At 43.3% G+C, this 16,749-nt stretch overlaps 2 protein-coding genes across 5 annotated transcripts in view; one reads left to right on the forward strand and one right to left on the reverse strand.

Annotated features, from left to right (window-relative positions):
- The first annotated feature begins 356 nt into the window (after positions 1 to 356).
- Positions 357 to 13,039, forward strand: psb2 (Proteasome subunit beta type 2). The gene is given in 6 exon segments (NM_001165115.1): positions 357 to 531; positions 1,271 to 1,393; positions 3,231 to 3,301; positions 11,829 to 11,991; positions 12,271 to 12,320; positions 12,847 to 13,039. Coding segments are annotated over 6 exon segments (603 nt in total). The 5' UTR covers positions 357 to 440; the 3' UTR covers positions 12,952 to 13,039.
- Positions 13,040 to 14,845: 1,806 nt separating this feature from the next.
- LOC110496137 (transcription factor AP-2-epsilon) overlaps positions 14,846 to 16,749 on the reverse strand; it is a 10,638-nt gene continuing 8,734 nt past the window's right edge. For all 4 annotated transcript variants that reach the window (XM_021571850.3, XM_090208521.1, XM_021571852.3 and 1 more), the window contains exons 5-7: positions 16,674 to 16,749; positions 16,217 to 16,355; positions 14,846 to 15,882 (exon numbers count right to left, since the gene is read on the reverse strand). The exon at positions 16,674 to 16,749 is cut by the window's right edge and continues 43 nt beyond it. In XM_021571850.3, the coding sequence (XP_021427525.1) occupies positions 15,621 to 15,882; positions 16,217 to 16,355; positions 16,674 to 16,749 (477 nt within the window). In that variant the 3' untranslated portion in view covers positions 14,846 to 15,620. The remainder of the gene's footprint in view (positions 15,883 to 16,216; positions 16,356 to 16,673) is intronic.

Below are 16,749 nucleotides of genomic sequence, written 5' to 3' on the forward strand. Positions count from 1 at the left end.
ATTAAGTAGTCTGTATATTCCAGAGATACAGTAGATTGTACCACAATCATTTGCAGTAGACTTTCAGTGGCAGCACCCAGACCTGGGTCATCACTAGTTACCACAGCCACAAAGTTAAAAAAACCTCGCCCATTTCTACAATTTATCTTCCTAAAATATTATTTTAAGCCTAACCCTAACCACACTGCTAATCTTATGCCTAACCCTAACCTGAAATTAATGTTTTTTTGTTTTCAATCATTTCTGACTTCGTGGCTGTGGTAACTAGTGGAAACCCCCCAGACCTTTGTCACATGAGAAGGAGAAAAACGTCATATTTCATGACGTCAACATTATGCGCCTCTCATTCAAGTTTTGCTGTGTAATCTGAGGAAACGAACGAGGTTGCGTTGTTCCTCAGGCAAAACTTTACTTCAAAATTGTTACTCGGAAGTTACAGTATGGAATATTTGATCGGAATTCAGGGACAAGACTTTGTCCTAGTTGCTGCTGATAATGTTGCAGCCCACAGCATCGTTAAGATGAAACAGGGTATGCTCGTTTGCAGTTAGCTAGTCATTGCTCGTTTGCAGTTAGCTAGTCGCTAAATTAGCCAGCTAGCTAACGTTATTTAGCCTGCTTTTGTTAGCCATGAACTTATTTGTAAAATCAGCAAAATGGCCTAAATATTTGTCTCACACATTTCATTTTTGAATCATATAACGTTACTGAAACATTCATTATAATTGTTGTTACCTAGTTAGCTAAGCATGCTAGTTTACATGTTATGAGATAACAGTAGTTTAGCAAACTAGCTAGCATCTATGTGAGCTAATCAGCTAGGAAGCTTCCTCCCTGGCCAATGAGTCGAGATCAGAAAAGCGGACACTCGCTACCGAATTGATTTGGCTTCCAGTTATCACCAACGTTTGTTTGCTAACAATTGTGTTGGAAGAGCTAGTAAGCTTGTTAACTTGCATGTCCACAAACCCCAAGCAGATTTGCAGATTTGCGCTAGCTACCTAAAAAGGCTAGCCACCTAGCTAACTCCCTTCATTCAATTGTGAAAGTGAAAGTCAGCAAGGCGCGCACACACTAGCAGGCCCAGATTATTATCAAAATGACTTGCAATATTTTCCTCAAAGTAAGAAAAGTCTGAACGAGTAGAGTTATTTGTAATCAAACTAACTTCAAGAATGTATTATTTGGATTTATTTCCATACGTCATGTTGAACATGTCACCGGAGTGCGTATGTGATTAAATAACTAACACCTTGTCTATCGCCCCCAGACCAGGACAAGATGTTCAAGCTGAGCGATAAGATTCTGTTGCTATGTGTGGGAGAGGCAGGAGACACAGTGCAGTTTGCAGAGTATATTCAGAAGAATATTCAGTTATACAAAATGAGGAATGGTAAGTGCCACCCATTTCTTGTTTCTCTGGTGTCAAAATAAAGATGGCCTAGTACTATTCATGCCACCGCTACTGACATACAGTGCCTTGCGAAAGTATTCGGCCCCCTTGAACTTTGCGACCTTTTGCCACATTTCAGGCTTCAAACATAAAGATATCAAACTGTATTTTTTTTGTGAAGAATTAACAACAAGTGGGACACAATCATGAAGTGGAACGACATTTATTGGATATTTCAAACTTTTTTAACAAATCAAAAACTGAAACATTGGGCGTGCAAAATTATCCAGCCCCTTTACTTTCAGTGCAGCAAACTCTCTCCGGAAGTTCAGTGAGGATCTCTGAATGATCCAATGTTGACCTAAATGACTAATGATGATAAATACAATCCACCTGTGTGTAATCAAGTCTCCGTATAAATGCACCTGCACTGTGATAGTCTCAGAGGTCCGTTAAAAGCGCAGAGAGCATCATGAAGAACAAGGAACACACCAGGCAGGTCCGAGATACTGTTGTGAAGAAGTTTAAAGCCCGATTTGGATACAAAAATATTTCCCAAGCTTTAAACATCCCAAGGAGCACTGTGCAAGCGATAATATTGAAATGGAAGGAGTATCAGACCACTGCAAATCTACCAAGACCTGGCCGTCCCTCTAAACTTTCAGCTCATACAAGGAGAAGACTGATCAGAGATGCAGCCAAGAGGCCCATGATCACTCTGGATGAACTGCAGAGATCTACAGCTGAGGTGGGAGACTCTGTCCATAGGACAACAATCAGTCGTATATTGCACAAATCTGGCCTTTATGGAAGAGTGGCAAGAAGAAAGCCATTTCTTAAAGATATCCATAAAAAGTGTTGTTTAAAGTTTGCCACAAGCCACCTGGGAGACACACCAAACATGTGGAAGAAGGTGCTCTGGTCAGATGAAACCAAAATTGAACTTTTTGGTAACAATGCAAAATGTTGTGGTTGGTGTAAAAGCAACACAGCTCATCACTCTGAACACACCATCCCCACTGTCAAACATGGTGGTGGCAACATCATGGTTTGGGCCTGCTTTTCTTCAGCAGGGACAGGGAAGATGGTTAAAATTGATGGGAAGATGGATGGAGCCAAATACAGGACCATTCTGGAAGAAAACCGGATGGAGTCTGCAAAAGACCTGAGACTGGGACGGAGATTTGTCTTCCAACAAGACAATGATCCAAAACATAAAGCAAAATCTACAATGGAATGGTTCAAAAATAAACATATCCAGGTGTTAGAATGGCCAAGTCAAAGTCCAGACCTGAATCCAATCGAGAATCTGTGGAAAGAACTGAAAACTGCTGTTCACAAATGCTCTCCATCCAACCTCACTGAGCTCGAGCTGTTTTGCAAGGAGGAATGGGAAAAAATGTCAGTCTCTCGATGTGCAAAACTGATAGAGACATACCCCAAGCGACTTACAGCTGTAATCGCAGCAAAAGGTGGCGCTACAAAGTATTAACTTAAGGGGGCTGAATAATTTAGCACGCCCAATTTTTCAGTTTTCGATTTGTTAAAAAAGTTTGAAATATCCAATAAATGTCGTTCCACTTCATGATTGTGTCCCACTTGTTGTTGATTCTTCACAAAAAAAATACAGTTTTATATCTTAATGTTTGAAGCCTGAAATGTGGCAAAAGGTCGCAAAATTCAAGGGGGCCGAATACTTTCGCGAGGCGCTGTATGTGCATTCAATACTCGTTGTGAATATTGTTTGTACATTTTATTTATGAATGTTTTTCCACCGGTTATGTGCTACCCCATGGTGACATCTGATGGGGCTTTCCTTTCATTTGGACTCTTTCAGGTTATGAACTCAGTCCAACAGCAGCAGCCAACTTCACACGCAAGAACCTTGCAGACTACCTTCGAAGCAGGGTAATTATTTAATGTGGACCAATGCTTTTATTTCTTTCCAATGTAGTCTAGCATACCATACTGCGATACTCCAAAGTTGCTCTGTGCTATTGCCACTTAGCCAGTGTCTTGGCTGAGCAAACCCATTTTGGTGATTTCTGGTATGTCATCAACATAAATCAATCACAGCACATTGTTGGACTCATTAAGCAGTTTTTACCTGAATAAATACAATACCATTGGAAGTTAAGGTTGAAAATTCAAGTTATACTGCTCAAAAATATAAACGCAACATGCAATAATTAACGAGTTTAGGTTCATATAAGGAAATCAGTCAATTGAAAGGAATGAATTAGGCCCTAATCTATGGATTTCATCTAACCGGGCAGGGGCGCAGCCATGGCCTGGCTCCCAAGGGGTTGTGCTATACCCTCCCATGCCCACACATGGCTGCACCCCTGCCCAGTTATGTGACATCCAACCACTGGGGAGCCAGGCTCAGCCAATCGGGATGATCCCCCCCCCCCCCACACACACACACACACAAAAGGTCTTTATTCCAGACAGAAATACTCCTCAGTTTCATCAGCTAGTCTCAGACGATCCCGCAGGTGAAGAAGCTGGATGTGGAGGTCCGGGGCTGGTGTGGAGGTCCGGGGCTGGTGTGGTTACACGTGGTCTGCGGTTGTGAGGCCGGTTGGACGTATTGCCAAATTCTCTAAAATGACGTTGAAGGGGGCTTGTGGCAGATAAATGAAAATTCACCTCCCCCGGCAAAAGCTCTGGGGGACATTCCTGCAATCAGAAAGCCAATTGCACACTCCCTCAACTTCAGACATCTGTTTCATTGTGTTGTGACAAACTGCACATTTTAGTGGGCATTTACCTGTGTAATAATCATGCTGTTTAATCCACTTCTTGATATGCCACACCTGTCAGGTGGATGGATTATCTTGACAAAGGAGAAATGCTCACTAACAGGATTTGTGCACACAATTTGAGTGAAATAGGCCTTTTGTGCATATGGAAAATTTCTGGGACCTTTTATTGTAGATCATGAGACATGAGACCAACGCTTTACATGTTGCATTTTATATTTATATATTCCTAAAACTTAAATTGAAAATGATGCCACTTCCTGTTGACACGACATATTGATAAATAGCCTAATAGCCTAATGTCAATGTCAAAATGGTTTAAGTGTCCAAGTCAATATCTAATATGCAGAAAGTTTTATATATTGAAAACTTAAACATAAAATCTATTATCTACACATACATTTTTTTTATTTTTATGAACACCTTATAAACTGCACACATACCAAAAACCCTGTTATTTTGTCAATTGGCAATAAATGACTGGTCGTTGATGTAAATGACAATGTGTCCTCAGTCAATTTACCTGGTAAAATAAAAATCTATTATCACTTTGATATCAATTGCGTTAGAGGGGGGAGATGAGGTTGCATGTCCTATTAAAACTAACATGCTTACCAAACCGAACGCTCACATGTTGATTTTGTACCCCCCACACCAGACACGATCAGGATACTATGCTAGCTAATTTGTCCTGGGATATAAACATTTAGTTATTTTACCTGAAATGCACAGGGTCCTCTACTCCGCCTATTAATCCACACAAAAACGGTCAATCGAATTGTTTCTAGTCATCTCTTCCTTCCAGGCTTTTTCTTCTCTTGACTGTATATTGCGATCTACAACTTTAATAAATTAGGTGCATTAGCGCCACTGACCTCGTTCGTCTTTCAGACACCCACGTGGGTATAACCAATGAGGAGATGACATGTGGGTACCTGCTTCTACAAACCAATGAGGAGATGGGAGAGGCAGGACTTGCAGCGCGATCTGCGTCACAAATAGAACTGACTTCTGTTTTAGCCCTTGGCAATGCATACTCTCGTTGGCGCGCGCAATAATTGAATAATATAGATTGCTACATTTATTTTGCAACACTCGCGCATGCGTCTCAAGCTGTGTAGTCAGACTGTAAGGCTCATATCTATATTTTGGAATGGTGGATGTTGATTTCGGGAGGCTGCCATCGAAGAAAATAGATATATATTTTTTTTTTGTTGCTTATCTTCAACGAAACACGACCCACAGTAGGATACCAACAGTGACAACAGTTGACTGAAATTGAAGTGATAGTTTGACTGTCAAACCCGAGAATTGGTGTGTGGCCGTCAACTTTTATACAGAGACCGCCCCGAATTATCAGTGTCATTTGAGAAAGAAAATCATAATTGCATTCGAAGTCTTGCGACCCCCAGTGCGTATGACAAAACCAAAGATGTTTGTGGCTGCCATATGTTTTAAACTGGTTGGAACCAAAATAATTTTACAATCGTTTAGTTCTGAACAGAACCCCCCCCAAAATTGTTTCATTCCAATGTTCTGACCAGCAACAAAAAAAAAGTACTGGCTTATATCATAGGTTTTGTAACCTGTGAAATCAACAGTATTTTACTTTTTACTCATTGCATTACTTCACCAATCAGTGCTTATCATTCAGACAAGCTAGTTGTTTACATGCATGATAGACATACACGTGTAGCAAATGGCTCAAGCGAGAGCGAGGGAGGGTAGAGAAGGCGGCCTGAAGCGCTGTGCATCTTGTTATGACATATTATATGAATAAGGTCCACAGAGTTATACTTAGGAGCTGTTTCTATAGAGGAACTTTGAATGCCTTTTTGAGCGCTAGCTAGCTAACGAGCTTGAGCGAGGTAGCTAGCTAACGAGCTTATGTGTGCAGAGCGCACCAGAATTAAAAACACATCTTTGCCTTGTTGTAGTTAATTAATCCAATGTGAAATGTGATAACTAGGCCTATAGTATCCTTTACTAGCATTGAACAAGTTAATCCATACATCTTTAGCTCATCAAAAAGCTCTCTCCCTGTCTACTGAAACAAGCTTGTAACGTCAGTACAGTAGCCTAATGCTTTGGAGGAGCAGGTAGCCGAAACACACACAGGCAAAAATGTCCAGCTTGCAGGTACGCTGGAGTAAGTGTCTGAGTGAGTGAGGGCTTTGCATAGGGGTTTTTCTATAAATCATGGGGCCAATGTGTGACATTAGGATAAATAAAACAGACTTTTATCCAGGTCCACACGTGTACTTCGAGGAATATATGCACATTGCCCCATAACGCCACCTATGCAGCAACATAGGCCTAGGATTATACATCCTTTAAGCAGGGCTCATACAGAGAGTGGCAAGTCAAATTCAAGGACGTCTTCAAGCACTTAATTATACATTTTATATAATTGTACATGACTTAATATAGACCCCCCCCCCCCCCAAAAAAAAAGTTTTTAAAAAAAGTAGGCCCTTACCACTTTAAGAATAATGCATTTTGTAGGCCTTGTCAATGCATTGATATTCAAATTATTATTACATTTTAAATTATGTGAGAATGTGGAATTGCCTGACTAAATAAATTGGATACATGCATGGAGATTTTTCTGTAGCCTATGTGGCCGACACAGGCGCACATCATAAAGCCACGAATAGCTGTAGCATTAATCTCACCATCGCTGTTTTTTGAATGAGCAACCAACCAAAAACCTTGTTCCCTTTTGTAATGTAGGGATTTGTATAGGAAGCCAAGTTAAAGCCAGCATTCGATGTTGTCGTCCTCAAAACTACACTTAGCGCTGGTATCAAAGCAGTGGCCACAAATAATTATAGGGGAGCAGGAGACCCTTTTGGCTACAATAATTACAAGGACTTCTCAAGCACCAACTTTAGGAAATGTCTGATTTTCAAGGTATGTCTGTTCCAGTACATGAATTTCTGAGCTCCAACAAGTTCAAGTAGCCTAGGCTACTTCAAGCCCCTTGTATTGTTTTTAAAATTGCAGGTGTAACATGGAAACCAAAATGTATTTGTCATGTTATTTGTCATCTTTATATACATAATAATTAATAGGAATAACGTTGGGCGTTGCGAAATAGTCTATGATTGCGCACAGTATAATCTAAGTCTATAGTCTAATCGAAGGCGCCCACACACGAAAACACAAACGCATTACCTTGATGCTTTCTCTGTTAAATCTGACGACACCCTGCTGAAAATCAAGCAGAGAACAGATGATCAACATGCTAGGGATATTAGATCCAATGTGGATCCAGGCTGTCTTCACAGCACTGGGACTGTTGTGGTAGTCAAACAGCTATTGGTCACTTGACTGTCATTCAGAAAATTCTTTCCAGAATTAAGACGTGTGAAAATATCACAATGAAATTATATATATTTTTTAAACCTTTTACCTAGGCAAGTCAGTTAAGAACAAATTCTTATTTTCATTGACGGCCTAGTGGGTTAACTGCCTTGTTCAGGGGCAGAACGACAGATTTGTACCTTGTCAGCTCGGGGATTTGAACATGCAACCTTCCGGTTACTAGTCCAACGCTCTAACCACTAGGCTACCCTGCCGCCCCCTTATACGGCAATGTTCCCCCTTATAGCTTATACAAACACCCATAGGCACTTTGTTTTGTTGTGGCACTATAAAGAAAAATGCCTAGGACATAAAATACAGGTAATAACTGGTTCCCATGCTCTTAAAATAACGGTTCTGTTCCGGAACAGTATGAATCACTTTCGTTACGTTTCTGTTCCTTGAAAACGTTTTATTTTCGTGTTTTCAGTTATTTTCCTTGAACCGCATCCAACCCCTGGTTTTAAGCACTTGATCTTGTATCATCGTGTTGACCAATCTGAGGTAAACAAAGAAAAAAAGATGTGTAATTCCCCCCAATTGGATGTGTAAAGTAGCGTATGTCAAAATAATCTTATTTTAGGGTGATGGTGAATTATTTATTCAAATATCACATAGCTATATTTCTCACTAGTTTAACCATTTTTAAAGATAGGGGGGGGGGGTGCTCCTAAGCAAAATCTTACCAGGTGCTTGTGCAGCGGGCTGAATGTTTGACGTCCCTACTATGTCACACATTCAGGTCGGATTTCAGTCTAATGGACCTGCAGCACTTAACTTTTGCGAGACATTCCCGTCGTTTTCCGAGGAAAACTGGGCACAAGCATGCCTGCCTCTTCCAGCGAAGCAGCTAAAAAATAAAAACTTGTCTCCGTTGTGTACCTCTACTATATCAGTCTGAGATGTGGGCGACGAGTTTATTTTGACCGATCCAGAGACTGTTGTCAATATGTTGTGAGTTGGCCTAAGTGTCGCTCCAGTTTCAAGGGTAGGCAACACCTGCGGCAGAAACAGAGCGCAACCCATCGGGTGCCTGTCCTACCACTCCCTGGTTGTGAAGCATTGAACGTGTGTGTGTATGACGATTGTGTGTCTCATATGGTTGCGGCGAGGTTAATATGTTAGGAGTAGTGCAGCCGCTGCCTGTCACAATAGCAGAAGGATGAAAATAATTACAAAAAACAATTAGCGGGGCTGAGGAGGGAATGTGGGACACAGGGAGGGGGGAGCGGAGGGAGTGGGAGAGGGAGGCTAGAAAGGGGGCCGGTCCCAAGGGCTTTGAACTAGGCCCAGAAGTCAACACGGCACAGAAGGGCGTGTGCAATTGAGAGTCGGTGTTACAGTTGGGCTGCTACTGGTTCAATATGTGCTTTAGATATCGGATAACATTACAAAATATTCAGAAATTCATGCCTGCCCAAAGGCAGTAAAAACATATTTTTTTTACCCTGTGGTACATATATCCTTGTTAATGTATATTGAATTTCCGTACGCTGTTCTCCGTTCTCGCAGGGCTTCCAAACAGTTTCTCCTCGACATCCCACACCTTCCTTTAGCTGTGCTCTCCAGTTCACAACCACCCCAGAGTATTTGGACATGCACATATGTTAGATAAACACGTTTTCCACATGTTCCGGAACATTTCTGAATGTTTCTCTCTCGTCCACCTGAGTGGAGGGTCGCGAAGCTGTTAAGTGAAGAGGATGTCTCTTGTGGTGAGAAAACATCAGGGGATGAGTGGTGGTGATAGAGCTTGGCATTGGGTGGGGGTGGGGGGGGGTGCACTGTGTACCTACCAGGAATGGTGTGAGAGAAGGGCAGCCTGAAGTCAACTGCATTATGTATTTCAAAAACTATTTTCTTAAAATGGACAGCACAGCCACTGTTCTTGTTTAAGAGCGGTGATGAACTTTACAGGCTTTCTCTGTTATAAACCATTATCTCAGTCGTATGTAGCCTCTTGGGTTGTATCCCAAAGAACAAGTAAGCCCTCTTGCTTTATTTAAAGATTTAGTAAAAAGGCCACGGCAACAGTTTGCCTGGTGCTAGTGTTGCATATGGGGTTTTTGTTTTTAAGTACAGCGCGGGCACAAATAATTACTAGTGCCATATTGCACATGACTCCCCTGTTCCAGCACAGATGAACAATTAATACAGCAGATTGAGGGGAAATGCCAATAAAGAGAACATGTCCTGGGGCACAGTGCAAAGAGGGTGGGAGGGAGGGCACGGTGCACAGAGAGGGGGAGGGAAGGAGAGCGCTGGCACGTGGAAGACGAGAGGGAGAGCGAGCGGGGTTGATTTACCACGGTTCACTTCGTTCATCACCAGACACAACCATACATCCTCCTTTTTAGTTGAATGCCTAATACCGTTGGACACCCCATCTCTCTGGTGTGTGTGTGATGAGGTTCTTTTGAAGACATATGTGTTTGGGACTTGGCCTGAGTTCAGGTGCTGGATTTAACGAGCCTGCTGCCTGGTGGCCTCCTAGGTGTCATGAGGAGGAAGGGTTATTTCGATGCCAGCTCCAGCACTGTATTTTTTACGCTGTAACCTGTAAGACAGGTGTTGCTTGGGTGGTAACCTGTAAGACAGGTGTTGCTCGGGTGAGTGTGGGTGGTAACCTGTAAGACAGGTGTTGCTCGGGTGAGTGTGGGTGGTAACCTGTAAGACAGGTGTTGCTCGGGTGAGTGTGGGTGGTAACCTGTAAGACGGGTGTTGCTCGGGTGAGTGTGGGTGGTAACCTGTAAGACGGGTGTTGCTCGGGTGAGTGTGGGTGGTAACCTGTAAGACGGGTGTTGCTCGGGTGAGTGTGGGTGGTAACCTGTAAGACGGGTGTTGCTCGGGTGAGTGTGGGTGGTAACCTGTAAGACGGGTGTTGCTCGGATGAGTGTGGGTGGTAACCTGTAAGACGGGTGTTGCTCAGGTGAGTGTGGGTGGTAACCTGTAAGACGGGTGTTGCTCGGGTGAGTGTGGGTGGTAACCTGTAAGACGGATGTTGCTCGGGTGAGTGTGGGTGACGCCACTGGGGTGTTTCTCGGGGGACACCAATGAGTTCAGGCATGGCCTGGCGAGACATAACCCCTTTCCACAGGGAGCGTGACAAGTCAGCCTTTCTTTCCCCCGAAGAAAGGGTCTCGCACATACACAACGTTGATACTTGGGGCAGGTGTTCAGATGACAGCAGGTTACTGCGGCTCAGGGGATGTCAGGTTGGACATCCACTGTGTCGCTCTCCCTCTAGGACTGGGTTCATATGCAAAGCTTAGCTGCTGAATTGTAACGTTCGTTTCATAGCGTCAGTGGGTTTAACTCATTTGAACCAGGAAACTCCGCAATTGTCAAACGTCAATCCAGGGCGCGGCGCCATGACCGCTTTCTGTAACTTCAATTTGTCCTGATAGGGGGATTATAACAAGGAGGGAGGATGGTGAAAGGGGAGAATTGCGAAAGCGGAGAAGAGCTCATTGAAATGGAGTGGCTAGAAGGGTAAAAAGTAATTTTAAGGGAGAGGGAAGGAGGGAGACTACTTCAGAAGTTTTTAATGAGCCCTGGCATTACTCCAGGGCATAGGGTGAAGGCGGGAGTGGGGGGGGGGGGGGGGGGCAACAGCGGGGGTCCGTTTCCCAGCAGATGTCACACTGCCAGTGACACCACGACCCCCCCCCCCCCCCTCTCCAACACCCCTCCCAACCCACCTAACCCCCCTCAGTCCTCTCCAACCCATCTACCCCCCCCACCCTCCAGGTTTGCGACAGTTTCACACCCCTCCCTGTTCTCTTGTGCTGCTGTTGTTTTACCTCCCGTTTTGTTTACTTCCAAATCAAAGCTGATCATTAATAGCAGCGACGTTGGAACAATCTGAAAATAACCTTTTACTGGGTATCTTTTTAGTTGCCTTCTGTTGTGCTCTTAATCACACTGCCGCTTCCTAGTGTCTGGCACCCAGCTTGTGCAATGATGGTTCAGTGTGCTGACCGTAGAGAGAGATCGCTAGAGAAGGTGTATTATTAAATCGTTTAGTCTCTATGGGACTGACTATTGGTCGATGTCGTAACACCAACCTCGGAGGATAATAACAGAGGAAGAGAAAACAGGACCTTTGTTGTTTGAATGCGGACAAAGAATTGTAATTGTGTGTGTTTATAATTTTGTGTGTGTCGTCCTTCATCACATGCCCATTGCGAGAACGTTGTCATAACACCATAATGTCAAGATGTGGCGACAGTATCGCCGTAACAATCCCAATTGTTTTTCCATGTCTTCACTGACCCATATCTCCTCGTCTCCTCTCTCACCAGACTCCCTACCATGTGAACCTGTTACTGGCTGGGTTTGATGAGACGGACGGCCCAGGGCTCTACTATATGGATCACCTGTCTGCTCTGGCCAAGGCCCCCTTCGCTGCCCACGGCCACGGAGCCTACCTCACCCTGTCTATCCTCGACCGCTACTACAGACCAGGTGGGATCTCTCTCTCTCTCTCTCTCTCTCTCTCTCTCTACATCTTTTACTCTTCCTCTATTTTATTGGCCTCATTATCTCTCCCTTTTCTCCTCTTTCTGCCTCCGTCGCTCACTATCTTCTGCTCCATTCCTCTTGTCGGTTTCCCCTATTCTCTCTCGCTCTCTCAACACCCTTCACAGGATTTAATATTAAATGACTGAAGAGTTCTTGTATTTAAGTTCAACTTCATCTGGACGTGAAGCTAACCATAATTCTCTCATCACTCTCGTGCTTCAGATCTGACTCGGGATGAAGCCATGGACCTGCTGAAGAAGTGCATTGAGGAGGTGAGCTCGTTTCTTTTTCCTGTTTAGAGCTAACTGAATGACGGCACTGTGCTTCATCACCACCACCTTTACGGGGCGGAGGGTAGCCTTGAGGTTAGAGTGTTGGGCCAGTAACCGAAAGGATGCTGGATCGAATCCCCGAGCTGACAAGGTAAAAAAATATATATTCTGCCCCTGAACAAGGCAGTTAGCCTACTGTTCCCCTGTAAGGCTGTCATTGTAAATAAGAACTTGTCTTAACTGACTTGCCTAGTTAAATAAAAATACAAATAAAAACTATTTGTTGGTTTCAAGTCATCACATTTGGAGATGTTACGGGATAATCACAATCAGCAGTCGGGTGCATGTGACTTTAATTTGTCAAATAGAGATGCCTTTATATTAGGAAAACGACATTTTGCGAGAACTGTTCAAGGAACAGAACATAACAGCCATAACATGCATATAGCTTTGTTTCTCCTATACACTTGCATTGGTATATGACTCATGACCTAACTCCCCCTCCCTCTCTCTCTCTCCGCTCCAGCTGAACCACCGCTTCATCCTCAACCTGCCCTCCTTCAGCGTCCGTTTGATTGACAAGGACGGCACCCATGACCTGGAGAAGCTTATCCCTGTGGGCGCCAAGTGACCGCTCACTGCTTACCCCTAATGCCCACATTTTTGTACCGTAGACCTTGCCCTTTATGTTCCAATAAAACGTGACGCACTGTTGAGATATCTTTTTTGTCCTCGTAGTGCTTTCTTCAGGCTCCCCTATAAAGAGAACAGCCTTCTGGCTGTGTACTCTTGTTGACGCTGTAGTCTGTGTGTGTGTGTGTGTGTGTGCTCCTCTGTGTTTGTACGTGCATTGTCGACCATGAGAAAGTGAAAAGCCGTATGACCAGAAATGAATAATGAATACAAATATATAATGGACCTTTCATCTAAAAGTACCTCAATTAAATGTGGGTATTTTCATGACTTTATTTCTACTGTAGTTAAGTAACAAATAAATGATAATTACATTTTACAGATGTGTATTCTTTACACAGTATATTTTAAGTATTATGTTTATATACCATATACATAGCCTATTGACTCTTACCTACAGTGGTGTAAAGTACTAAAGTAGTTTGGGGTATCTGTACTTTACTATTTATATTTTTGACAAATTTTAATTTTACAAAACCACATTCCTAAAGAAAATATTGTGCGTTGTACTCCATACATTTTCCCTGACACCCAAAAGTACTCATTACATTTTGAATGCTTAGCAGGACAGGAAAAGGGTCCAATTCACACAATTATCAAGAGAACATTTATTTAAATAACTGCTGTCTGGTTTGCTTAATATAAGCAATTATTTATATTTTTGAAACTTAAGTATATTTAAAACCAATTACTTTGATACTTTTACTCAAGTAGTATTTTACTGGGTAACTTTTAATTTTCTATTAAGGTATCTTTTACTAAAGTATGACAATTGGGTATTTTTCCCACCACTGATTATCTAGCTGTAACAAGTATCACCCTAATTTTCCTCTGCATTCAGGAAAAACTAAACATCCGGATGGGAAAACTGGGCCACAGTAGTGAACATCAAGCCAGTGTGTCTCCAACTCCTCTCTCCTATATCACAGACAGGTGATTAATAAACATTAAACAATCCCTCCTCTCCCAAACACACCGGAATCTGACGGGAAGAGCAGCATATGTTTGCCTGGAGGCACAGGGAGATGGAGAACAACCCTGCTGAGTGTCAGATATTGGAGAGGGAGGGCGGAGAGAGAGCGAGGGAGGGAGGGAGGGAGGGAGGGGCAGGTCACAGGGAGATAGATGGATGGGGGAATTGACACTTGGGGTAATGTGGAGGGAGGGGGCAGGTAAGGAGGTGTAGAGAATGGAGAGAACCAGAGAGAACGAGCAGGTGATGAGAGGTGGTGTAACAACAGATGAGGGAGGGGGACGGGAGCTGAGGTGTGGAGTTGTGCACTGGGGTCGTGGCGGTCTCCCAGGTACCGGTGGGGCTGCCTGCTGCCTGGCGCGGTGACACAGTTGCCGCTGTGATGGTTAGGGATCGCTTTCACCTCATCGCTTTGGCGTAAATGGGCTCTGAATTTTGAGTGGCCCCTGGGGTGCAAGTTCGCATCAGTAATTATTTAGTGTGAGAGAAAGCGAGGTGGGTAGTGTGTCTACAGTTAATCACAAGTGGTGAATTGCTACTTTTTCAGAATATTCTGTTATTGTAATGATTAGCAACAAATATCTATATTTGTACTTTTTTGTAAATATTAGAATTTCATATCTTAAATTATTCTTGAGATGTTTTATATTATTTTCTAATCACCAGAAATTGTACTTTTTTTTAACCATTCATATTTTGAAGATAGATCTATTTTATGGCCCGTGGCTTGTAGGTATTAAACTCCTGAATAAATAAACGTATTAGAATAAACCTTGAATTGACATTAAAAATATTGCCGTAGGAAAAGCATCCTTTCACCATTATCGACAGTGAATGATAAAACATGATACCCAGACAGTCCGCATCAGTTATTCTTTAATAATATATTACATTTATGCCGTAATACAATAATTATAACAGTAATAACATTAATAATAAACATACACAGTAAGTACAAAATGATTCGTTGTTTTTCTTAATTTACCCACACCTACCCTCCCCTTCAACCATAGCTGCCTTTGACACCACGCCCCCATGCCCACCCCCAAAAACTCAATTACCCAGCAGCACCCACATAGAATCGTAGTACACAAACTTCCCATCCTATGGGGTGGAGTTGGACGGTATCCAATGTCCAGATGAGGAACAAGCAAAACTGAGAAAGTTGGTTGTAATGGATATGGCTCATCTCTTGTGACGAGATGTTTTCAAAGTGGGTCCAAGTCCAGACAGTCAAACAGACCTTGAAGGGAAGTAAGCATAGAGATAAATAGTTGTATCTCTTTGAGAAGTAGAGGGGGAAAAAAGCAGGTTGGGGTATCATCTTGACAGTCAGACAGGGACAGAAGACCAGAACTCATCCAGAAAATGTCATTGGCAGTTAGAAATGGACACTGCCTAGAAAACCAGCAGCCCCGAAGAAAAAGTCCATGCGTCTTTGAGTGAGGTGGCCGACACATATACAGCACAAACATCACCACGCCCTTCCCTGTGAGGGATTGGGCCAGAGCAGGAATTTCAGAAAGAAAATCTCAGTCATTGTCTTCATAAAGGAGGCTACGAGAAGATGGAATTGAGAACTCAGTCCGTCCGTCAACCTCCAATCCCCATTCTCCTCCAAAGACGTCGTTGAATTATTTGCGGTGCTTCATCTCCTTCTCGTGGTGCCCCTTGCCACCCCCCTGGTCCTTGTCCAGCATTTTGATGGCCTCCACCAGGTAGCTCTGGAAGGCGGAGAGGGCGGCGCAGATAGCTGGGGTACCGAAGCCGTGGGTGAGCAGGCTGAAGTGGGTGAGATTGCTCTGGACCCCGTGCTCCAGACAGGGGTTGGGACGACTCGCCCCCAGAGGAGAGCGGTCCTGGGACATCAGGTCCACAAACTCCTTGCAGATATCCCTGAGGAAAAAAAAGGTAGGAGAAGGGTTAGAATTCTTCAATGCTAACGTTAAGTTTTGAATAAAATGTTCTTCATTTTACCCGTCAACATTTTCAGGTCAACATGTAACAATGTAATGGGGCGATAATCACGGTCATTAAAACTGTACACATTTCCTAAATAGCTTTGTCTGCTTAAGTTGAGCTGAAAATCTTTTTAATTGGCGTCTACCCTTCACTCAATGCACACTATGTATATCTGTTTGTATATGCGATACTGGAGATAGTCTCACTAATACTGAACAATCTACTGTAAGAGTATACTAGGCCCAGACGGGGATTATGAGACACTCACTTGGTGGCCAGCAGCATACTGCGTCGTGTGGGAAGCTGCTCGGGGTCACTCTGCCTACACAGATACTCTGCTGTCGCTCTGGCAGGGAACTCCGTCTCGCACACATACCCAAAGTCACGGGCCAGGTGGACTGCCTCACCTGGAAGAGATAGAAAAGAATGACCGGATGTCAATTTAGAAGGTTGGCAGGAAATAAGGCAAAACATAGCTCTTTGTGTGGATTCGCCATCGGTTGATGTTACTGAAGGGACTTATGTTGTTATTACTTTATTACCAATTTACATTCAATTTAATTGTGCAAATACATTTTTGTTGAAAAGTGAATTACAGTGGCAGTAGATTTTACTAGAGATTTTTACTAAGCGATAACTGGGAATTATGTCCTCTACTTAGATTTGTTCTTTAAATCTGTGTGTGTGTCTGTCAGTACGTCTACAAGTCACTGTGGGCCCCTTACCCTCCACTAGAGCCGTCAGGAGGGTGACGTTGGCGGCCTTGCGTCGCCCGGCGGGGAGATTAAGCCCGATCTTTTC

Source organism: Oncorhynchus mykiss, chromosome 18 (genome assembly GCF_057628025.1).
Source record: "Oncorhynchus mykiss isolate SJ-2025 chromosome 18, ASM5762802v1, whole genome shotgun sequence".
NCBI classification, from domain to species: domain Eukaryota; kingdom Metazoa; phylum Chordata; class Actinopteri; order Salmoniformes; family Salmonidae; genus Oncorhynchus; species Oncorhynchus mykiss.